This window comes from Entelurus aequoreus, linkage group LG14, assembly GCF_033978785.1.
Source record: "Entelurus aequoreus isolate RoL-2023_Sb linkage group LG14, RoL_Eaeq_v1.1, whole genome shotgun sequence".
Taxonomy (NCBI): Eukaryota; Metazoa; Chordata; class Actinopteri; order Syngnathiformes; family Syngnathidae; genus Entelurus; species Entelurus aequoreus.
The window spans coordinates 28030485-28055952 of NC_084744.1; the positions used below are offsets into that span (position 1 = coordinate 28030485).

At 38.7% G+C, this 25468-nt stretch overlaps 2 protein-coding genes across 5 annotated transcripts in view; both read right to left on the bottom strand.

The window, feature by feature from the left end:
- Positions 1–24702, bottom strand: part of LOC133664574 (zinc finger protein OZF-like) — a 47027-nt gene extending 22325 nt beyond the window's left edge. Inside the window, exons 1-4 of one of the 3 annotated variants that reach the window (XM_062069302.1) lie at positions 24600–24702; positions 22614–22726; positions 18815–19033; positions 12276–15084 (exon numbers count right to left, since the gene is read on the bottom strand). In XM_062069302.1, coding sequence (XP_061925286.1) covers positions 13907–15084; positions 18815–19033; positions 22614–22722 — 1506 coding nt within the window. In that variant the 5' untranslated portion in view covers positions 22723–22726; positions 24600–24702 and the 3' untranslated portion in view covers positions 12276–13906. Of the gene's footprint in view, positions 1–12275; positions 15085–18814; positions 19034–22613; positions 24443–24464 lie in introns of those variants that run through there. The other 2 variants (XM_062069301.1, XM_062069297.1) reach the window with 2 other exon arrangements.
- On the bottom strand, positions 30–10104 carry LOC133664582 (zinc finger and SCAN domain-containing protein 21-like). Of its 2 annotated transcripts, XM_062069319.1 has the most exons (3): positions 9583–10104; positions 1463–1536; positions 30–1347 (listed from the first exon to the last, which is right to left on the bottom strand). In XM_062069319.1, exons 1-3 carry the CDS (start codon positions 9767–9769, stop codon positions 1219–1221), a joined length of 390 nt encoding a protein of 129 aa, XP_061925303.1. In that variant the 5' UTR covers positions 9770–10104; the 3' UTR covers positions 30–1218. The 2 variants fall into 2 exon arrangements, with proteins under 2 accessions (XP_061925303.1, XP_061925302.1); XM_062069318.1 differs by having other exon boundaries at positions 32–1536; positions 9583–10097.
- Positions 24703–25468: the final 766 nt, after the last annotated feature.

Genomic DNA, 25468 nt, shown 5'->3' on the forward strand with positions numbered 1-25468 from the left:
ATGAGAAACAAATCCATCTTTGTACAGCAATGGTTTGAAAAAGGCTTTTGGTCGCTGATGCGCTTAAGTGATAAGTTATTTTATTATTTGAAGATTTCATTGTAAAGTAGGACCTGCAAATAAAAATAATTACAAAATTTAAAAAGGCTTTCATTCAAAATATTTGAATTACAGCATACCATCTTTTTTTAATTCTTTACTATTTCTTGTTCACTGTATTTTCTCTGGAACAAAAAAATACTCATAACTAGAAAGTTTCCATTCCTCCAAACACCGAGGAGTTCATTTAAGAAAAAACAACCCGGAATTGACCACTTAAAATATTTTTTAGGATATTGTTTTGCAATTGAAGACAACACTTGTTCGTTCTGTGATAGGGAAACAAAATAAACAGTTTATTTTATGAATGTATGCAAAGTAAATCTCTGTGGGATGATGTACAATATTGGCTTTTGCCTGACACACCAAACTTTGATTGCATATTAATGCATGTACTTGACTGAAAAAAAGCACTAATATAAAATATGTAATCTTTAAATGTAGAAGCATATTAAAAAGATTGTTACACAAACAACAATGTCACACATGTTATATGTGCTGATGTTGTTAGAAAGTCAAAATTAAAGTATTTTCAAATCCTGCAGTTTCATTTGCTGCTGCTGTTCTCACCAGCACACTTGTGTTTCTTACACTGGTACTTATAAGAGAATCTTTCACCACACACACTGCAACTCAACACTTTCTCTCCTGTGTGTGTTCTCATGTGTGCTACAAGGTTTGATCGCTTACAAAAGCTTCTGTTGCAGATTGAACAGGAATGGGATTTTTCACCAGTGTGCGTTCTGGTGTGTACTTTCAAATATTGACTTTGTGTAAAACCTTTACCACAGGTTGAACAGGAAAAAGGTTTTTCTCCAGTGTGTGTTCTCATGTGTATTTTCAGATGACTATGGTATTTAAAGGTTTTGTGACAGTGAGAACATTTCAGGTGAGTGTTGTCAGTGTGACATGTCTTATCATCTTTAGAGTCTTCATCATCAGTGTCAGGAGAGTGTGACGTTGTGTCCTCACTATCTGATAGTGGAGCTAAGAGCTTGTCTGCTTGTGATCCTCCACAGTGGTCTCCATCAGCTGCTGTTGTCATGTGTTGTGTTGAGCTGCTGCTTAGAGGCTCCGCCTCTGTCTTCTCCTCACATTCACTCTTCACAGGGACACCAGTCACTGGGAACTCCTCCAACCATTTAGGCTGACTGATGCGTTGATCCTCCTCTTCCACTTTAAAGTAGGGGGGCAGTGGGTCCTCCTCTTCATTTTTGATGTGTAAGACGAGTGGGTCTTCCGCTTGCCCTTTAATGTGAAGGGTCAGTTTAACACTATGGGTCTGTGGCTTCTCGTCTTTCTCTTTAATGTCGGGGGACTGTGGCTCCTCCCCTCCCTCAATAATGTGTTGGGAATGTGGTACCTCTTCTTCCTCATGTATGTTGGGGGACTGTGGTTCCTCCTCCTGCTCATGATGTAGAGGTTCTTCTTCGACGTCTTAACGGGACAGGAGAAAACAAACATTCTTTAGAAAAGTCCAGCTTTGCTCAGTCACATGAGACATTGTCCTGCACCAACATATGATCTCACAATCTCATCAGTTTCCCCTCACAGCAGTCAGGGTACTTCCAGCTGACACATGAAGAATACCTTTAGGGCAATGCCTTCCCAGGCCAACATCCAATCCACCTTATTCATATAAAAACATCCTAAAAGTCATTTCTGCAATCCTTAATGGTAGACGCCATACGTGAAAGTGTGCTGTTCTCCCTCTGAATAAGTCATACACACACAGGAAATAATGTACCACATGCCGGCCTCCACGCAGTAGTACTAGTGATGAGCTCCCCCTGCTGGTGGACAATAATTACAGTGATTTTCACATTAATTTTTAGAGACATGTCTTCTCTAAAAAAGCATGAGCACAGTTAACATGTTGGCCAAAAAAGATGACATCTGTTTTGCTTTCATTTAGATAGTGTCGCCACAATTAAACTGGGATGAAGTAATCAGATTACTGACTACTCCTTCAAAAGATAACTTGTTTGCCTTATTAATAATAGTAATAATGGATTAGATTAATTTTGTGCGTTTCTAGACACTCAAATTGTGTTAGAGTGAGAACTGAGAAGGCATCATTCATGTAGTCCACACATTCAATGTGGTAAGCTACATTTAATTATAATAACTACATGAAGCAATTCCTGAAGGAATTGTGTGTGAATTTTCCAATGCTGAAGTTGAACTGAAATGCTGACAGAATGTAGTATGAATGTAAGAATAGTTTGAATGTTGGAATGGTTTGAATGTTGAAGAGTTGGAATTTCCAGGAAAACTGGAATTTGGTTTAGAACTTGGGAACGTGTTAGTTTGAATGTCCAGGATGAGTGGAATATGTTGATGTTGGAATGGTTTGAATAGGTTGAAAAATGTGGGAATTGTGCAATTTGGAAAAATGTCCCATTCATTTCAATGGTAACGTCCTGGAAATTTGGGAATTTTGGGAAAAGCGGGATTTTTTTGAAAATGATTAAGAGCATGAACGAGTTGAATTGGTTGGTGTTGGAATTGTTTAAATCTGTCAAGAAAATTTTGAAGTAGTAACACTTTTTTAATTGAAAAATGGTATTACTGAATTTCATGAAAACTGGGAATTTGTCAAGTTCTTAAAGCAACTTGGTTTTTTGTCCTGACTAAGAGGAATGTTTTGACAGTGGAACGGTTTAAATGGGTTGAACAATGTGAAAGGTGTCATCGCAGTATAGAGGGTTGGAAATAAGGTTAGAAAAAAACAGGAATTCCTGGAAATTTGTTCAGTGTGGAAAAATGGTTGTTTGAATTTCCCGGATGAATTGAATGTGCTGAAGGTTGAATGGTTTGTGGAAGTTTGAAAAATTGATCATTCATTTTGAATGTGGAAAATGTCCCTAAAGACTGGGATTCTAGGAAATCCAGGAATGTTTTTAAATAAGTGTTGAAAGGGAGCACACAGTTCCTGAAGAGGCTGAATATTTTGAAGTTGGAACGGTTTGAATCGGATGAAAAATGTGGGAGTTGTTGAACTTTGATTTAATTCATTTCAATGGGAATTTCATGGAAATTTGGGAATTTCGGGAAAAGCGAGAATATTTTGGAAAATTGTGAATGTTCTGAACGGTGAGTGTTGGACTTTTTCAAATCGGTCGAGAAAAGTTGAAGTAGTAACATTTTTAATTGATAAATGGTATTATGGAATTCCTGGAATTTCGGGAAGACCGGGAATTTTTCAAGTTCGAAAAACAACGTTGTTTTTTGTCCTGATTAAGAGGAATGATTTGACGGTGGAACGGTTGAAAAATGTGGAAGGAGTAGTCGCCAGAAAAAAGGGTCAAGAAAGGGTTTGAAAAAACGGGAATTCCTGGAATTTTTTTGAATTTGGAAAAATAATAGATTAAATGTCCAGGATTAGTGGAATATGTTGAACGTGGAATGGTTTGAATCGGTTGAAAAACGTGTAAATAGTGGAAGTTTGAAAAATTGCCAATTTTTTTTTAATGGGAAAAATTAATAACACTTATTTATTCTTGTTTCAAGCTACTTTAGTGGCTAACTTAGCTCTTAGCTTGTCCGTCCTTTGTGTGTAACATGTTCAGCCTTGTTCTACTGTCCTTCAGTGATAATAATACTTGTAAGAAATGTAATGTATTTGCTGCAATGGAGGATGGTTAAACGTGTGATGTAAGAAGATACAAGTTAGCTGTCGTGACAACTAATTCCTCTAGTAGGCCAACTGAACATCAAAAATCCAAATCAGCGGTTAAAAATCTGGACGTTTGGGGTCTTTGTGAGTGAAAACAATTTAATTTCACAATTTTGTGATACAAGAAGACCTGGCAATAATGTCCCATACTAAGTCAGAGTTTTAATGTTGGATGAACATGATGGCCTAGTAGTACAAAGTTTAGTTTCTACACAGTTTGGTGAATATATGTATGTAAGTAAAAATGCATCTGTTGTTTTATGTCAGTTTTGTTCAACTAAACTCCTATTTGTTAAACCTTTGTACAAGTTTAAAACGATCGCAGTGCTAATTTTTGTTAGCCTGTCAATGTGGTCGTCCATTGTATGTTAGCATTAAGCTAAAAGGCTAACCTTTATCCTTTATTTAAGGTTTACACCAAACTGTATTGTTGATTACAACCAGTAACGTTACTATGAAACACGCAACCGTCCCGTCCTTGAGGCGGTCATTCGAAATAGCGACTAAACTACGAAGCTAAAGTTGGCAAGGAAAATCCATACACCCACAACACATCTCATCTGCTTGTGTTGTTGTGAACGACATCATCCATGTAGGATTAATGTACAAACAGGACAGCAGTCGCAACTTGAGTCTCTCTCTCTCTCTCCTTTTTTCAAACAGCCTCAAGTCGCCTCCACACGTCAAGCTGAGAACAGCAGCACACTTCCCCCCCTTCACAATAATAGGTCTGACTGCGCTGACAAAATAAAGGTTTCAAAAAAGCACCTTACACAAACATAATGAACTTATTGATGCATTTACACAATTATGCTTTGACCCAAAGTTCTGGTTAAAAATTGTCCAAAGATATTTTGCACCAATAAATGTGACAGATTCTGCATTTAACTAAACATTTTATAAATTTTTATTTGACAAAAATGGTAGTAAAATAAGTGTAAAAGGTAAAAAATTTAACTTATAACAATTAAAATAAAAAACTTAATTTTATTGTTTTTTTTATATTACCATTGTTATTTACATTTATTTTTACTATTATTTGACTATTATTTTATTTGTTACTAACTAATATCCATTTTTTTAAACTATATTTAAAGTGGAGTTTTGGTAGTAAAATAAATACTGGTGTTTTCATATAAAAATAATTGTAGTTAATCGTGATTACAATATCAATCAAAACAATGGTGATTATTATTTTTGCCATAATGGTCCAGTTTTACACCCTTTTTAAACAGAGGGTGTAAAACACAATCTATTCTACATGTTTCATTAACTCAAGTTTATCTTTAATGCATCTAAAGGATATAAATATAATTCTTTGCTGTGTCTTTTTCCATCCATCCATCCATGTTCTACCTCTTGTCCCTTTTGGGGTGACAGGGGGGCGGAAGGCGGGGTACACCCTGGAAAATTCCATAAAACCTTTAAACAATATTTTAAATGTTATCCTAATTAAAAATGTATCCTCCAGTTTATGACTATTATAAAGCATATTTCCAGAGAATACGCATTTTTACAGCATGTTTTCAAGAGATAGCATTTTTTTTAAAGACTTCTGGGTATATTATATTGATCAACTAATTCTTATTTAGGGGGCTTAGTGAGCGTAATAGAGGCGCTCCCATTGACTCCATTGTTAGAATTAGGATAGCTAAGATTTTGTTAATGTTTGTTTACAACTTAGATTGCATTAAAAAAAACATGTTATTGTCTTACATAAGCATTGTGAATGACAGGCAAAATAAAAAAATCAGATCCCCTTTGATAATTTTTCTACATCCTGTGAATGGGTTGATGTTGTGGTGAACGTGAGAAAATAAATACATGTCGGGAAAATGCAAATTTCAGCAAAAATTGCTGGAAAACGTTTTAAAACCTGGTTAAAGATTGTTGGTGGTAAACCCAGAGAGGCACGTGTATGTTGTAAAATTATGTTAGAATTAGCTTCATTATTTGGGTTTAGGGGGCCCCGTCATGGGGCCCGCCCCCGGCCCAGCTCTGATTTGTTGCACCACTGGTCATTGTGATTATATCATATATTCCAAATGTCATTGTCTTGTCAATAAACAAATATAGTGCTAGTAAACATGTGAGAGTAAGACGTAAACAAACCTGTTCTGTATTACACAACTTGATCCATCCATCCATCCATCCATTTTTATAGAGGTATATTTGAAATAGGGACAGATACAAAAACATCTGAAACAGTTATCCAATGTAGGCATCTTAGTGTTTGTAGCCAAAGCTAATTTACAACACTTGTCCCCAACAACATCAACAACAACAACACAGATCCAACATCATTAAAATAGGAAAATAAAAAATAGAAAGAGTCGATAATAATGATAATAGTAATAATACAGACAAAGTGCAAACTAGATACAAGCCAATACTAATAATAACACAGACAAAGTGCAGACTAGATAAAAACCAATTAGTAAAAATTAGTAAAAACTAAACATGGGAACACAATTGTTGCTCAACTAGCCATAATTGTGTTTGTTTTTTAAAAGTGACAAGTGCAGGTATACTTTTCAAAGTGTCCGGTAAAGAGTTCCATAGTTGTGGTCCTTTTTTTGAAAAGGCAGTCTGGGCAAAAGATGTTCTACGGCAGGGGTCACCAACCTTTTTGAAACCAAGAGCTACTTCTTGGGTACTGATTAATGCGAAGGGCTACCAGTTTGATACACACTTAAATAAATTGCCAGAAATAGCCAATTTGCTCAATTTACCTTTAACTCTATGTTATTATTAATAATTAATGATATTTATCTTTGTGGAAACACTGATCATCTTAATGATTTCTCACATTAAATATATATAGAAACAGATAAATATCAATATGCAACACTTTATTTTTATATTTTCTCTAAGTGCACATTTTTCAAATTGAACATTTTCAAATGATCACTTCTAAGACAGTCTTGTGAAATCACAATATCCCATTTTAACTAGCTAGCCACTAACATTTTTTTAACAAATCATGAATTACTTTGCACCATGTTTGTACAAATAATAACTCATGTAAAATAAAATAAAATTTAAAAAATGATTTATGGAACATCATTAGTAATTTTTCCTGTTTAAGATTAATTTTATAATTTTGATGACATGTTTTAAATAGGTTGAAATCCAATCTGCACTTTGTTAGAATATATAACAAATTGGACCAAGCTATATTTCTAACAAAGACAAATCATTATTTCTTCTAGATTTTCCAGAACAAAAATTTTAAAAGAAATTCAAAAGACTTTGAAATAAGATTTACATTTGATTCTACAGATTTTCTAGATTTGCCAGGATATTTTTTTTAAATTTTAATCATAATAAGTTTGAATAAATATTTCACAAATATTCTTCGTCGAAAAACCAGAAGCTAAGATGAAGAATTAAATTAAAATGTATTTATTATTCTTTACAATAAAAATAAAAATTACTTGAACATTGATTTAAATTGTCAGGAAAGAGGAAGGAATTTAAAAGGTAAAAAGGTAAATGTGTTTAAAAATCCTAAAATCATTTTTAAGCTTGTATTTTTTTCTCTAAAAATTGTCTTTCTGAAAGTTATAAGAAGCAAAGTAAAAAAATAAATGAATTTTTTTAAACAAGTGAAGACCAAGTCTTTAAAATATTTTCTTGGATTTTCAAATTCTATTTGAGTTTTGTCTCTCTTAGAATTAAAAATGTCGAGCAAAGCGAGACCAGCTCGCTAGTTGTGGGGAGGCGGGGCCGGCGGGGCCGGCGGACCGACGGCGCCCGCTCCAAGATGGCGGTGAGGAGGCGTGGACGAGCGAGCGGCAAGGGAGCGACGCCGCAATCAGCATAAGGTGCGTGGAGCGCGCAGCTGTGGACAGTGCAATCACCCTCTCGGACCGTATAAAAGGGCGAGAGACGTGAACATGAAGGGAGGAGACGGAGAAAGACGGCGGACGGGAGGAAACCAGCCTCTGCTGCCACGCAAACGACGGCGACGTGGTGCTGAAAAGCAGACGGCGGACGGGAGGAAACCATTCGTGTGCTCACGTGAGAAAAAAAGGCAGCTGCTGAAAAGCACGCAAAAGACTATGTGATTGAAATAATAAAGAAGTCTAAACCGTCTCACGACAATGTCTTCCCTTGATGGTCCTGAGAACCCGCACGACAGTTAGGACGGTCACACTAGTAAATAAATACAATTTAGAAAATAGAGGCAGCTCATTGGTAAGTGCTGCTATTTGAGCTATTTTTAGAACAGGCCAGCCGGCCACTCATCTGGTCCTTACGGGCGACCTGGTGACTCCTGTTCTACGGAATGGAACACAACAGTTGCCTTTTGACATTGCTCGGGTGGTAGATCTGGTACCACTTTGCAGTCTTGTAATTGCCTTGCAGAGCAATTGGGGAGCAGAGTTATCCAAGCATTTAAAAACCAGTTTGACTGTGTGTAACAAAATAAAATTGGTAAAACTTAAAATATTGTATTTGATTAAAATTTGACAATGATGATATTGTATACTCTTCTTGTCTAGAACTTTCAAGGCTCGGTTTTAAAGACACTCAATGGTTTTGATTGATGACTGGTGTGCCTGGGACCATGTAGTTAAGCCATAAGCCATCCTCCTATCACGCCTCCACTCCTCCCTTGGTTTATCCGGCACTGCCTTCTCCTGGATGAACTCCTACCTCTCTGACCGTCAGCAATTCATCTCAATCAACAACTGCACCTCCTCCACCACCCCAGTCACCCACGGCGTCCCCCAAGGCTCAGTACTTGGCCCCCTACTCTTCACCATCTACCTCCTGCCCCTCGGTCAGATCCTCCGCCACCACGGCCTTCAATTTCACTGCTATGCCGACGACACACAACTATACCTTTCCACCACGACCATCACCCCAGCCACCCACTACACCCTCACCACCTGCCTCACAGACATAAAAACCTGGATGCAAAAAAACTTTCTAAAACTCAACTGCAACAAATCTGAAATAATTATCATTGGCCCCGACTCCCTCACTCGCTCCACTCAGGACTTTTCATTAAACATCGACGGCTCCTTTGTCACTACCTCCACCCACATCCGCAATCTAGGTGTAATCTTCTACCCTACTCTCTCATTCCTCCCCCACGTAAACCACGTCACCAAAACTGTATTCTTCCACCTCAGAAACATTGCCCGTCTTCAGCCCTCCCTCACATCCTCTGCTGCCGAAACCCTCATCCACGCCTTCATCTCATCCCGGCTAGACTATTGCAACAGCATCCTCTACGGCATCCCTTCCAAAACCCTCAACAAACTGCAATATGTCCAGAACTCCGCTGCCCGCCTGCTCACCGGAACCCGCTCCAGAGAGCACATCTCACCTGTCCTTCATGACCTCCACTGGCTGCCTGTCAAATACAGAATCCCCTTTAAAATACTCCTCACCACCTACAAGGCACTCCATAACCTGGCTCCACCCTACTTCTCTGATCTCCTCCAGCCACACGTCCCGTCCCGTTCCCTCAGGTCTAGTGATGCCGGCCTCCTGGAGGTCCCCAAGACCAGGCGCCGAACCTGGGGCGACAGGGCCTTCTCCGTGGCTGCCCCCTCTCTCTGGAACGCTCTCCCCAGGCACATCAGAGATGCCCCCTCCCTTCCTACCTTCAAAACCACCCTAAAACTCACCTCTTCACATTAGCCTTTCCAAACTGACCCTGCCCTTGGTGTTTCTTTATTCTTTTTCTTTCTTCTTAGTTTCTTTTCCTAATAAAGTTGTTTTAACCCAATAATGTCAATAATCAAATATAGTGTTAGTAAACATGTGAGAGTAAGAAGTAAACAAACCTGTTCTGTATACCACAACTTGATGTTTCTTGAAAACAGCGTCGAGTAGTTTATTGTTGTCCTCTTTTGTTCTAGAAAGTTCCGCCTCGTATTCTGCTATCGTTCTTTCTAACACTACAAATATTTCTTCAACGGCAGCAGTTAGTCGCTGATCCACCAACGCTCTCAACATTTGTAATTTACACATTTTCACACAATCACAACACTTTACTCTCACACTTGATCTCTACTTAGCGATGTGTTGATAACTTCTGTGTCTTCTGTTAGCAGCTAACAAGCTAAGCTAACTAGTGAGCTAAGCTAACTAACAAGCAAAGATAGCACGAGAAGCGGCACAGTGCTTCTAGCGCATCGAGACGACTTTATCCTTAAAAATAATGAATCAAATATGTATTTTCATACGCCGTAAATATTTCAAACTGGAGAACAAATAATAAGACTGACTTATTAGCGTCTTGCTCACTTGTTTCTCCGTCGATGTGCTTTCACGACAGTTAGCACACTTGACGTTACAAAGCAGTACTGCTCTCCTTCCTCTTCTTTTCTGCTTTACTAGCGCCACCTTCTGATATGGAGTGTGGACCGAGATGGAACCCTACTATATATTATTTTCTTTAAATACTTGTACCTCTTCTATAATTTCTCCATAAAGTTTAATTTGGAGCTTGTTTTGAACTTTCCTCTTTGTAAAATTCACGACTTTAGTATTTCCAACAGAGAATCTTAAACCCCAAGCTGTTCCCCATTCTTGAACTTTGTTTACCACTTTTTGAATCTTCTTTTCTCTATGATGTGTATTTCTACCTCTCTTCCACATCACTCCATCATCACAAACAGTGCCACCTCCACTAATCCTTCCACTTCACTAAACACTTCATTTATCATTGAAAACAGTACTGGACTTATTATACTGACTTTTGAGGGCAAGAAGGAGACTTTTGCAGGGCGATCTCGGAGCCTATCAATGGTCATTGATTGATTGATTGAGACTTTTATTAGTAGGTTGCTCAGTGAAGTACATATTCCGTACTTAGGATATGGACAGCAAGTAGTGGACATAGAGAGAGAGAGTGATCGAGATCGATCAGAAGGCATAAGAAAAAGTATCTGCATTTGATTGTTTACATTTGATTATTAGCAATCCGGGGAGGGTGTTAGTTTAGGGTTGTAGCTGCCTGGAGGTGAACTTTTATTGCGGTTTTGAAGGAGGATAGAGATGCCCTTTCTTTTATACCTGTTGGGAGCGCATTCCACATTGATGTGGCATAAAAAGAGAATGAGTTAAGACCTTTGTCAGATCGGAATCTGGGTTTAACGTGGTTAGTGGAGCTACCCCTGGTGTTGTGGTTATGGTGGTCATTTACGTTAAGGAAGTAGTTTGACATGTACTTCGGTATCAGGGAGGTGTAGTGGATTTTATAGACTAGGCTCAGTGCAAGTTATTTTACTCTGTCCTCCACCTTGAGCCAGCCCACTTTGGAGAAGTGGGTAGGAGCGAGGTGGGATCTGGGGTGGAGGTCTAGAAGTAACCTGACTAGCAGAGCAGGGACTTGAATCCCGGAAACTCAGAATGAAAGTCCGATGTTCTGACGACGGAGCAATTCAGGGTTTTTTCACAACACGTAAAAAAACATAAAAATGAAGCAAAATGCTTCTGGCAAAATTCTGCTTGCATATTTGACCCCGTTATTGGAAATACTGGTATTTGATTGAAATGTGTTGCTTTCTTGGCACAGAGTCGGTTCAAAGCATTGTTCTCAACTGTTTAGCAGGGTTAAGGTCGAGTCTCTGGAACGGACATTCCAGAAACGTGCCAGAAACCCTTTGATACCAGTTTTTTTATGTGTGTTTAATATTGGATGTTGAATATCTGTTGAATATCCAACTTGGAACTAATTTGACCTCTGTTCGGCACTTGGTGATCACCCCAGCAGAACTAAGAGCAGACTCAGCCAAACGACCTTTAGGTAAATGTTGCAATTGTCAATGCCAATAAAGAAATTCACTCAAAAAACGCTTCCACGTAGACAAGTAAGACTCCACTTTTCCAAGCTGTTGACATGCGACCGATTAGCATTACCAATTTCTCATGACGATTTTAACACCCCCAAATTAGTTAATGAAAACTATAACTTAGATGCAGGTTACAGTCAAACAGCTGGTGCGTAATAAATACAATATTTACGGTATTAACACTTTTTTGGCCGCAACAAAAAACACTATGAATTTACATTACAGCCATCTAGTGTATTGGACTTGCAACTGTAAATAAACTTAAATGATACTATGATAATGAAACAAGATGTAACAAAAATACAGCAGTTATAACAAGCTCATTTTTAAATGTTGGAATGAAAATTGAGATTTAATTATTACAAACAATTAATATTAACACACACAAAAGTACCGAAAAGTGGTACCGTTGAGGATTGGTATCGATTTTGAGGTACCGGAATTTGTGCCGTATCGGTTGAAATGTGAACGGTACCCATCCCTACCAGGAAGTGTTGTTGTACTGGAAACTAATTTAAAAACATAACTTCATCACACACAATACTCCATTACGGAATTGTTATATTAAAATGAGAAACAAATCCATCTTTGTACAGCAATGGTTTGAAAAAGGCACTTATTGACTGATAAAAATATTGTATTTATTCAAGATTTCATTAAGTACGACCTGTAAATAAAAATAATTACAAAACTAAAAAGGCTTTCATTCAAAATATTTCAATTACAGCATAACATCATTTTAAATTTGTATACTAGTTATTCTTTACTGTATTAAAACAAATACTCATAACTTGAAAGTTTCCCTTCTTCCAAAGGCAAAGGAGTTTTAGGATGTTGTTTTGCAATTGAAGACAACACTTGTTCGTTCTGTGATAGGGAAACAAAATAAATGGTTTATTTTATGAATGTATGCAAAGTAAATCTGTGTGGGATGATGTACAATATTGGATTTTGCCCGACACTCCAAACTTTGATTGATATTGATATTGTTTTGGGAATGTTAAAAAAGAAAAAAAATATATGAAAAATGTTTAAAACACAATAATGGGAGTTTTTGTTTTATCCAAAATTTACAGATAAAACAAAATGTGGATATTTTATCCACCATCCTTCCACAAACAATTCAGCCATTTTGTTTCACTTTTACACTACCGTTCAAAAGTTTGGGGTCACATTGAAATGTCCTTATTTTTGAAAGAAAAGCACTGTACTTTTCAATGAAGATAACTTTAAACTAGTCTTAACTTTAAAGAAATACACTCTATACATTGCTAATGTGGTAAATGACTATTCTAGCTGCAAATGTCTGGTTTTTGGTGCAATATCTACATAGGTGTATAGAGGCCCATTTCCAGCAACTATCATTCCAGTGTTCTAATGGTACAATGTGTTTGCTCATTGGCTCAGAAGGCTAATTGATGATTAGAAAACCCTTGTGCAATCATGTTCACACATCTGAAAACAGTTTAGCTCGTTACAGAAGCTACAAAACTGACCTTCCCCTGAGCAGATTGAGTTTCTGGAGCATCACATTTGTGGGGTCAATTAAACGCTCAAAATGGCCAGAAAAAGAGAACTTTCATCTGAAACTCGACAGTCTATTCTTGTTCTTAGAAATGAAGGCTATTCCACAAAATTGTTTGGGTGATCCCAAACTTTTGAACGGTAGTGTATATTGCATAAAGGTCTGGGTACATACATATACAACAATCACAACACGATCATCATATTACAAAAGAGTAATAAAGTTAATTAATGAAATGGATTATATAGACCCAACAAATGATTCATAAAGTCACATATTTTAAAATTGTATAAAAGACAACTGTTCAAATGATGTATAAAGTAAATAATAATATGCTTCCTGAAGTGGTCCAGAAGATGTTTCAGATGTGAACCAGTACATATGTATATCATATAAAGGTGCTAACCTATGGGATCATTAACAATTAGAAATAAAAAAATATGTAATACTTCAATATTTCAAACACTATTATGAATAAGTCTAAAATTGTATTATGATTCTATATACACATAAAATGTTTATTGTATGCAAAATATGTCTTGTACTGTTTACTCTCACCTTTTCAGTCAAAATGTTCTGTTCAATTTTTAACAAAAGTATACAATGTTGCATATTAATGAATCTACTTGACTGAAAAAAGCACCAATATAAAATATCTCATCTATAAATGTAGAAACATATTAAAAAGATTGTTACACAAACAACAATGTCAAACATGTTATATGTGCTGATGTTGTTAGAAAGTCAAAATTAAAGTCTTGACAGTTTATTTCAAATCCTGCAGTTTCATTTGCTGCTGCTGTTCTCACCAGCACACTTGTGTTTCTTACACTGGTACTTAGAAGAGAATCTTTCAGCACACACACTGCAACTCAACACTTTCTCTCCTGTGTGTGTTCTCATGTGTCTTACAAGGTTTGGTCGGTCACAAAATCTTCTGTTGCAGATTGAACAGGAATGTGATTTTTCACCAGTGTGTGTTTTTGTGTGTCTTTTCAAATTCTGACTTTTTGTAAAACCTTTACCACAAATTGAACAGATAAAAGGTTTTTCACCAGTGTGCGTTCTCATGTGTACTTTCAAATTGCGACTTTCTACAAAACCTTTACTACAGATCAAACACATAAAAGATTTTTCTCCAGTGTGTAATATCATGTGTTTTTTCAAACTCTGACTTTGTGTAAAACCTTTACCACATATTGAACAGATAAAAGTTTTTTCTCCGGTGTGTATTCTCATATGTAATTTCAAATTTTGATTAAGTACAAAACCTTTACCACAGATTGAACAGATACAAGGTTTTTCTCCTGTGTGTATTCTCATATGTAATTTCAAATTATGACTAAGTACAAAACCTTTACCACACACTGAGCAGATAAAAGGTTTTTCTCCGGTGTGTCTTCTCGTGTGTGTTTTCAGATAACAATGGTACTTAAAGGTTTTGTCACAGTGAGAACATTTAAAGTGTGTGTTGTCAGTGTGACATGTCTTATCATCTTTAGAGTCTTCATCATCAGTGTCAGGAGAGTGTGACGTTGTGTCCTCACTATCTGATAGTGGAGCTAAGAGCTTGTCTGCTTGTGATCCTCCACAGTGGTCTCCATCAGCTTCTGTTGTCATGTGTTGTGTTGAGCTGCTGCTTGGAGGCTCCGCCTCTCTCTTCTCCTCACTTTCACCTTTGACCTCATCATCTTCACTCTTCACAGGGACACCAGTCACTGGGAACTCCACCAGTCCTTCAATATGCTCTCCCTCCTGACTGATGCTGTGTTCCTTCTCTTCCTCTTTAATGTGGGGCGTCAGTGAGTCTTCCTCTTCCTTTTTACAGGGAAGGGTCTGTGTCAAAGAGGAAAAGGAGACACCAGAGGGTTTGTGGCGCCTGGTCTTCCTCTTTGATGGATCCTCCATCGCCATCCTGAAGCTACACTCCTGTTTTTCAGGCAGAAGTTGTTCTTCAAAGACATCTGCAGGACACAAAATGACAAACAGGCTTGAGAAATGTCCAGATTTGCTCAGTCACACGAGGCATTCAGTACGTTTACCAGTACTTAACTGGCCTGAAATCTCAGTGGGGGACAAACACACTGCTCTTTACAACATTATTCACAGGAAAAGAAGACAATTTTTTACGAGGGATGGGCAATGTGGCCTAAAATCTATATTGCGATAAATTTCCTCCTGCCTCAGTGCAGCTGGTATAGGCTCCAGCGCCCCCCGTGATTTTAATGTCAATTACTAATGTATAAACTTGGAGAAAAGATTAGGTCGTTTACAGTGTAAATCTGTATTCTGTATTGTTGTCTCTGCTATGGTGCCATCTTGTGGTCAAGTTTGCTCACTGCGAGTGCTGTGGGTTGAAAGTGTATTTCCTTTTGCTTAGTGCCTTGAACCCCAAGTATGGTTTCTTCATTTATCTCGCCAAGCAACGTTTGTAAGTGTAACCGGGGATTTCTACTGGATGTGGAACAGCGGCGCCACGGCCACACACTCGTTCCGTTTTTTTGTTTTCAAGGCATTGTGTCAGTTTCCACCGCCTGGCTTTTATATTTAGTGGTCGACGCAACAAGGCGGTTCAATTGAGCTAAAATCTGCTCGTGTGGGACAGGAAGTCATGCAAAAGCACAAAATAAATGATCCAGTTTACTTTCAAAGTAAAATATTCTGTTTAAGGCGGATGGTATTCTACTCTTTGAAAAGTCCTAATGGACATGAAGTCAACTTGTCAAAAGGTTTTCATACCTAATTACACCTCCTTGACACAAATGGACGAAGACATGCTGATTCTAAAAGGCCCAAAATTAAAGAATCATATAACAGGCACATCCCGGGAAGCTATACGGGGGCCCTGTACTTCAGCGTTGTATTAGAATGACTAGTTCCATCTCCAACATGGAAGCGAGTGTCGCTAGCACTACGGCACACAGGAAAGAGAATTGCAAGTATCCGCAACAAAGATTGTGAATGAGTGACAAGAGGCTCACCTTGTTCATGTAAGTCTACTGTGGAATAAACATGCTCAGGTGCTGAGAGCGATGCAGAGTGAGACCTCTTAGTCCAGTTTAAAATCCACAGACCATGTAGGAAACACACTGACATAGCAATTTATTGATGACGGCAATAATTATTTAATTAATGCTAATTAATTAACATTTTAATGTCTCTGGACATCGTATTTAATGCTTTTTAATACCATTTAAAGCCTTCATTTAGGCAAAGTCCATTTAATGACTTTTAATGCTTTTTAATGATCCACAGAAACTCTGCTAAAGCTATTAAATTCAAACAAATGTGGACCAATGATAAAAAAATCAGTAACAACACCAAGTATAATATCATTATAATGATTCCCGGGGGCGGCCACCGCTGCTGCTCACTGCTCCCTTTACCTCCCAGGGGGTGATCAAGGGTGATGGGTCAAATGCAGAGAATAATTTCGCCACACCTAGTGTGTGTGTGACAATCATTGGTACTTTAACTTTAACTTATAAGGTCGATACAGCGGTTTGATCGATATTTTGTATTATATATATTTTGTTGATTTTGTTATTGTTTACAAACTCAGTAACAAAGGAAGACTTTACCCGAACACAAGGCTGAAGCTTAGAGGTGACAGAGCTTTCGCTGCTGCTGCTCCCAAGCTCTGGAACGACCTACCTCTTAGTGTTAGACAAGCCTCCTCTCTTCCTGTTTTTAAATCTCTCTTAAAAACATACTTTTATTCCTTGGCTTCTAACACTGAGTGATATCCATCCTGCAATGGCACCCCATAATACACCTGCTGTGAACCTGTTTTTATGTTTTTATATTTTATTTATTTATTTTTTAGCGTGTTCTGTTTGTGTTGTGTTGTGTTTGCTCGGTTCTCGTATCATCTTTAAACCTGCCCATTGTACAGCACTTTGGCTACCCCTGTGGTAAATTTTAAATGTGCTTTATAAATAAAGTTGATTTGATTTAAGGGCCTAAACCAAATTGTTTAATTCAGAGCCATATTTAAACATTCAATTGATATTCTAAAACCACCATCCTGTGTTTTTGTCTGATTATGATTGCGAACAAAAATTTAATCATTAAATTATAATGAACATTTTAAATATCAGTACCTACATTGGTATGACCGATACGGCTCCTGTAACTACTTGGTACTGGATCGATGCCTACATTTGTAGTATCAGCCAAAACTAAAGTATCAAACAACCAAACAAGTGCTTATTACATTTTAACAAAACAGAAGAATAGGTGATTATTACATTTGAACAGAAGTGTAGATAGAAACACGTTACATTAGAAAGTTCCTAAATAAAAATATTGTTAATGGAATTATTGAGACATTTCTAGGATGTATTTACGATTTTTACGAGATTTTGATAGCATTTAATACATTCTAAGGCCGGCGCGGCTTGTTTGGTAGAGCGGCCGTGCCAGCAACTCGACGGTTCCAGGTTCGATCCTAGTCACTGCTGTTGTGTCCTTGGGCAAGGTACTTTAGCCACCTGCTCCCAGTGCCACCCACACTGGTTTAAATGTAACTTAGATAATGGGTTTCACTATGTAAAGCGCTCTGAGTCACTGGAGAAAAGCGCTAAATAAATATACTTCACTTCACTTAAAAGGAAACCGCACTTTTTTAATTTATTTTGCCTATCAAGAACACATATTTTTCTTTTTTATGCATTCTAAATAGTAAATAAATGCGATCAAAAGTCTGCTTACAATAGAGGCTATTAGAGTCGATCTATTTTGCCTCCAAATAACTTAAAAAGCATCTAAACACCTCCATTAAGGTTTATGTACATGCAGTAGGTATATATGTCATTTAGTAACAGGTACATTTTAAAAAATATGTAATATTTACATATTTCTGTTCATTAGCGCATTAATTTCAAAAATGCATCACGTTATTTTTTTTAACAACATCACTGAATATTACACACTGCAGACTTCATTAGAGCCAACACACATAATAAAACATCACATACTGTACAATGTCTTCTGTCACTATGACGCAGACTGATAGAATCTTGTTATATTCCCATTTACATAAAGAATGATTCATAATAGTCGCACGAAAGAGGGGTAAAGTCAAGCGTATTTTCATGTCGTTCGCCATTGCCGGGTCTAAATTGGCTGTCAAAGGATATCCAACTTGTCAAGAGTACGTCCTCATTCTTCTACTATCCAGGTGAGCGGCACGATTCATGCTCTAGAATAATCTTTCACCAGCACTGAGGTGAGGAAGGAGCTCACCAGCCGGTGATGTCAACATAGACACACAAGCTATAAATAGTTTGTCTGTGTTAGCACTTATAATAACAATATCACTAATACTTGGTTGCTATTCAAGCCACGAAATGCAAATGGAGTATTGTTGGCGCTTTTTAGATGGTTATAGAGGACCTCCCATTGGCTCCTTTGCAAGTGGACTTTTATTTACGAGTTAGAATGTGATTTAAAAAAAAGAAAATCCATCGTCATGTCTTTTATAATGATTGTGAACGATAGAAAAAAATCCCCCAAAAAGTGCAGTTCCCCTCTAAATTTACATGATCAGATTTAAGACTTTAAGTCTATGAGCATGAAGTGATGAAGCCTACTTGGATGAGAGGACAAACGTCTTCTAAGACAAACTGAACAGTCCAGTTGTGATGGATTGAATGCCCTGAGAATAAAATGATATGTGGATGTTGTGCTTACTTGGACTGTGATGAAGCTGTGAGGACTCAGGTGGTTTGTCTTCATGCTCTTCAGTCTTCACAGAGACAACAGTCAGTGGAAACTTGGTGACATCATCCTCCTCCTGCCCTAGAAGACACTCTCCCTCCTGAGTGATCCACACTTCCTCCTCTTCCTCTTTAATGTGGGGGGGCTGTGGATCCTCCTCTTCCTCTTTAATGTGCGGGGGCTGCTGGACGTCTGTTGGGTAAATAAGTAAATAAGATAAAGAGAGAATATAAATAGCTTTGGACTGACTGTTAACACAATGACATTTTATGTGTTGTGTTAAAAGCGTGTATAGCAAAACAACCAATAAAAACATGGGAAATACCTCCTCTTTTCCGAAAATTAATTAAAAAGTGATACAGTGAGTACAAAAACCGACTTGGAAATTTGATGGGGGGCAATTTGAAAAGTTTTTTATAAGTACGAGGCAGTATTGATTGAGGCATTCTTAACTTTACACTCACTGATGTAAAGTGTGTAAATATTTTGTTGTGTATACGGTCTATGACACCTAAACTTTATCTCGAAACTTAACCACGATCTTGTAATGACATAGTCATTACCATAACTTCAATATCATGGAAATAAAAAATCTAAAATTCCAAAATCACTTAAATGGTATGTTTTTGTCATCATGCAAAATACTTTTTTGTGTTGGCTGGGACAAAAGGAACTTTTACCAAAACATGTTTTACTATGTGATGTTTGCATGGAGTATCTCCATCAACAATTCCTCTTTAGGAATTGGAGACCATCTACGACACGCTGAAGGAAAGTCAGTCACCTCTATGCTCTTTTAATAAATCAAGTGTTGACTACTTTGGTTATTGAAAATAAATGTTTACTTTCACTTACTGATGCATGTAAGTCAGAATCAGGGAGGAAAATAACAACTTAAATTAGATTTGATTACAGTATAAAATGTATTTAGTGACTGTGTGAGTTTTGTGTAAACATGTTGATACAGGTTTACATCTTCTTGGGGACTGGAACACAGATATGTCCCGAAAGGATGCACCCATTTTTAAAACCTTCACTAAGCTGTGCCACCAACATTGCCTCACTTAGCTCATTAAGCAAGCCACCAGGGTGAGTGAGTCCTTTTAAACCTTCATAGACCTCGCTGTTACTTCTGACCAGTCTAAGATCACCACAAGTGGAACTACTGTATGCGGCTTAAGTGATCATTCCATGATTTTCTGTACCCGTAAAGAACACAGAACCGAGGCTGATGGCCACAAAACAACCGAAGGTAGAATCCTCAAGACCTACGGTACACTAACGAGGCTTTCAATGACAAACTGGCAAATTAAGTTCTTTGCAAGTACACAGGTTTTTGGGTCAATTTCTAACCTCAGAAAAATAGATAACTTCACAGTCAAAGTGGGTGACAATATTATAACAAACAAAAATTAGATTACCTATCTTGGCTGCATCGTACAGACTAATCTCTACAGTGAAAAAATGACTACCAAGGTAGTCAAAGAATCAATCAACGATTTATGTTCTTACATAGTAGGATCACCCCGCTGGTGGGTAGAAATAAACTTAAAGGCCTACTGTAATGAGATTTTCTTATTTAAACGGGGAACGCAGATCCATTCTATGTGTCATACTTGATCATTTCGCGATATTGCCATATTTTTGCTGAAAGGATTTAGTAGAGAACATCGACGATAAAGTTTGCAACTTTTGGTCGCTGATAAAAAAGCCTTGCCCGTACAGGAAGTAGTGTGACGTCACAGGTAGTGGAGCTCCTCACATCTGCACATTGTTTACAATCATGGCCACCAGCAGCGAGAGCGCTTCGGACCAAGAAAGCGACGATTTCCCCATTAATTTGAGCGAGGATGAAAGATTCGTGGATGAGGAAAGTGAGAGTGAAGGACTAGAGGGCAGTGGAAGCGATTCAGATAGGGAAGATGCTGTGAGAGGCGGGTGGGACCTGATATTCAGCTGGGAATGACTAAAACAGTAAATAAACACAAGACATATATATACTCTATTAGCCACAACACGACCAGGCTTATATTTAATATGCCACAAATTAATACCGCATAACAAACACCTCCCCCCTCCCGTCCATACAACCCGCCAATACAAATCAAACACCCGCACAACACACTCAATCCCACAGCCCAAAGTACCGTTCACCTCCGCAAAGTTCATACAGCACATATATTTCCCCAAAGTTACGTACGTGACATGCACATAGCGGCACGCACGTACCGGCAAGCGATCAAATGTTTGGAAGCCGCAGCTGCGTACTCACGGTACCGCGTATCCAACTCAAAGTCCTCCTGGTAAGAGTCTCTGTTGTCCCATCTCCACAAGCATGCGTATCCAACTCAAAGTCCTCCTGGTAAGAGTCTCTGTTCTCCCAGTTCTCCACAGGCCAATGGTAAAGCTTGACTGTCATCGTTCGGGAATGTAAACAATGAAACACCGGCTACGACGTAGCCGCTACGTGTTTGTTTGTCTGCAGCAGGCCGCTAATACACCGCTTCCCACCTACAGCTTTCTTCTTTGCTATCTCCATTGTCCATCCATCCATCCATTTTCTACCGCTTATTCCCTTCCATTAAACAAATTGCAAAAGATTCACCAACACAGATGTCCAGAATACTGTGGAATTTTGCGATGAAAACAGACGACTTAATAGCTGGCCACAATGCTGTCCCAAAATGTCCGCTACAATCCGTGACGTCACGCGCAAACGTCATCATACCGAGACGTTTTCAGCAGGATATTTTGTGGGAAATTTAAAATTGCACTTTACTAATCTAACCCGGCCGTATTGGCATGTGTTGCAATGTTAAGATTTCATCATTGATATATAAACTATCAGACTGCGTGGTCGGTAGTAGTGGGTTTCAGTAGGCCTTTAAGACTCTAACACAAGCACTCATTTAACCCCACTTTGACGACGGAGTTCATGTTTGGTACTGTGACGCCTTAAAAGCCCTGAAAAACAAACTCCAGACAGCTCAAAACAAAATGATTGGGCCTCTACTCAACCGTCCTTCTCGGGCTCACCTTTCCGCCAACCATTTCCTTAACGTGGGGAGGCTCTTGGTCGCCGACAGAGTACATCTTCTTGCAGTTGGTCTGGTGTACAAGATACACCATACCACTGAAATACTCGTGTACCTGTCTAGATACTTAAAAATATATTCACCATTATAACACCAGAGGTAGTTGTACAAATCACATTCAACCCAGATATCACTCCAAAAAAGGTTCTAATTTGTGTTCCTGCTATACCACCAACATGTGGAACTCCCTATCAATAGCCATACAGGAGTGTAAATCCCTTACTTCTTTCAAAGTTGTTTTGAAAAGACATTACAGGTTGTGGCTACTCGTAACTGGGAATAGGCAAAACCTTTTGCTTTTTTTAAATTGCATTTCCATTTATTTTTTGGCAGTATATTGTATTTTAAATGCTACTTTCTGCATACGTTGTGTTCTATCTGTGTGAGTGAACAAATATTTAAACTGAAACCATCTCAGGCTTTCTTGTAGCAGTGAATGTGTACCGTGATGAAACTGTACCCTTTCCTATGCAAACTTCTCATAAGTCCTTCAATCAATCAATCACACATTGTTACAAACTGAGAGGAACATCAACCTCAAACTGTCTCGTTTTCATGAAGAATCTAAATCAAAGTATTGCATCATCCCCACAAGACAAAGCATCTTCCTATTGAAGAAAAGTGTTAATAATGAAATATAAAGTTAGTAAAGATGTGAGAGTAAGAAGTAAACAAACCTGTTCTGTGTAACACAACTTGATGTTTCTTGAAAACAGCGTCCTGTAGTTGATGTTGTCGCTCCTTCTCCTCTTTTGTTGGACAAAGTTCCTCCTCGTACTTTACCATCGTTCTTTCGCACATTTTCACACAATCACAACACTTTACACTCACATTTGATCTCTACTTAGCGATGTGTTGATAACGTCCGCATCTCTTTGTTAGCAGCTAACCAGCTAGTTTAAGCTAAGATAGTGTAGCCGAGTATTCTGGGTTCGCATATTATGTGTACTAATATAATATAATAATAAAATAATAAATGGGAGTCATAAGAGCAGGTCCGGTCTCCACCACTTCTTTAATGTTCACTCTCCTTTTTCTCTCTCTACACACCTTCTTCCACAACCACCTTTATAGACCTCTTACGTCACAGCCCTACGGCAACTCTGGAGGGACAAAACTCCTCCTTACCTAACATTATCTGGTAATTTGGGACATCCTGAAAAGTTTGTTACATACGTCCCCCCCTCAATTAGAAACGTCCCCGTTTCGTCACAAACAAACAAGGGGAAATAGAACAGAGAACAAAAATCACAATCTTAATGCACCAACAAATCAACAATATTTTAACTGATCCACAAAGTATTGCATAAGATAGCACCCTGGCCCCTCAAAACATACAAAAACGTGCAGATGTGAAGGAGGTCGGTCCAATCGCCCACTGCGAGATAGTTCAGTTGTGCGCAGGAGGTCGCCCCAGTCGCCCCCTGCGAGATAGTTCGATTGTGACGCGCCATCATGCCATCAGACTTGGGGTTATAGGCAGTGAAGGAATCAATAAAGTACCATCTGGTGGTGCTGGCAGAGTCTCTGGAAGGGACAACCACCCCGGGACCCCTCCCCCCCACATGGGACTTACGGGCCACTCCAAAATGTCCATGACCACCCTCCTGAGGGGCCGACAAACCTGTGACCACCCCATGGGAACTTCTGGGCCACTCCAGAATATCCATGGTTACCCTCTGGAAGGGGGAAACAATTCTGGGACCCGCCCACGGGGACTTATGGGCAACTCCAGAATGTCCATGGCCACCCTCTGGAGGGGCCGACAAATCTGGGACCCACCCACGGGGACTTCAAGGGCACCGGCGGGTCCAACACGCTCCGCACTGCTCACACCACCGTCGGATGTCTCCCAGCATGAAGAGCCAGCAGCAAGACCGCCGGCAACGCCTCCGTAACCAGCCGGCTCACATCCGCAGCACACACCTCCAAGCTCTCCACCGGAGCACGCACATGCGCCGATAGGCTGGCCCAGAAGCGGTCCATCAATTGTCTCTGTCCAGCTGAGAAATTCTGGCACCGTCGCCGGGGAAGGGAGCTGTTAAGTCCATTTTTGACATTCATGCCGTGTGAGTGTCTGTCAAACAGCGTGTTGCCGAGCTTAAAAGTGTCGTCGTCACCACACCACGTGTCCGCAAAACAGCCAGGAAGCTTAGCAGCTAACTATACACGTGCAGCTAACTGAAAACTCACAAGTCCCGTGTAACACTTTCTTTTCTTTTTTTTTTTTTTCAACACAGCAGTTAAAATCCCACCGCTGCCACCAATGTAGCCGAGTATTCTGGGTTCGCATATTATGTGTACTAATATAATATAATAATAAAATAATAAATGGGAGTCATAAGAGCAGGTCCGGTCTCCACCACTTCTTTAATGTTCACTCTCCTTTTTCTCTCTCTACACACCTTCTTCCACAACCACCTTTATAGACCTCTTACGTCACAGCCCTACGGCAACTCTGGAGGGACAAAACTCCTCCTTACCTAACATTATCTGGTAATTTGGGACATCCTGAAAAGTTTGTTACAATAGCAAGCACAAGAAGAGTGAAAGCCCACTCAGACTATCCAGATAACAATTAATAACAATGTTTAATCTATTAAACGATATATATGTGTATATGTACGCAATGATAAAAACAAATACAGAAGGATAATGCCTACTTTTAGGCCTTCTCCGTCAAACGCCATCGCCAACCGATCAGTTCACGCATGCGCAAAGTCTGCCTCTTCTCCTTCTTCTTCTTTGGTTTAATGGCGGTCGACAAGCAACCTTGTGATGTGCATTACCGCCACCTACTGAAATGGAGTGTGGACGGAAATGGAACCCTCTTTTATTTAACCCAGTCTTTTTAAAATATGTATATAATGCTTTAAAACCTATGTGTTCTAAGTGCAATCCTAAAATATCTTCCACTACTAACCTAACCCTCTCTTTCGCTAACTTATTTCCCAGTATTTCCCTTTCTCTATTGTATTTCCTACAATGTATTAAAACATGTCCTACACTTTCTATCTGATGACAACAGTCACACAGTCCTGTATTATGTTTCCTATCAATGTCAACCAACTATTTAGATATGTATGTCCTAATCTCATTCTAGTAATAATGTCTTCTTCCTTCCTATTTCTATTCCTCCTCTCATTACACCTACTCTCCTCTGGTCTTTGTAATACTCCCTACCTTTTGTTTCCTTATTCCAACTCTCCTGTTGCACTTTTTGATCTCTGCCACACCGTCCCCAGAATTAGAAGCTCAAAAGCAGCTACACAGAGATAGATATTCACCTTCTCGATTCCCAGGCGGACATTACGGTCATTTTGTCAATTTGTCGCCGGTAGACTGAAGCAGCATGACCTTTACCATGAATTGATTAACGTGGACCCCGGCATAAACAAGTTGAGTGGTCAATTGTACGGAATATGTACTGTACTGTGCAATCTACTAATAAAAGTTTCAATCAATCAATCAAAAAACCTTGTGCATCCTGTTTAGGGACCGTCCCCAAATTACGTCTTTAGTGGCACTATAG

What these genes read in the sequence shown, in the direction of transcription:
- LOC133664582 (XM_062069318.1), bottom strand. Translation starts at nt 9,769, where the DNA reads ATGTGTAAATTACAAATGTTGAGAGCGTTGGTGGATCAGCGACTAACT. An exon ending in AGTTGTGGTATACAGAACAG is followed by an intron (nt 1,537 to 9,582) that starts GTTTGTTTACTT and finishes TGTCCCGTTAAG; the next exon opens with ACGTCGAAGAAGAACCTCTA.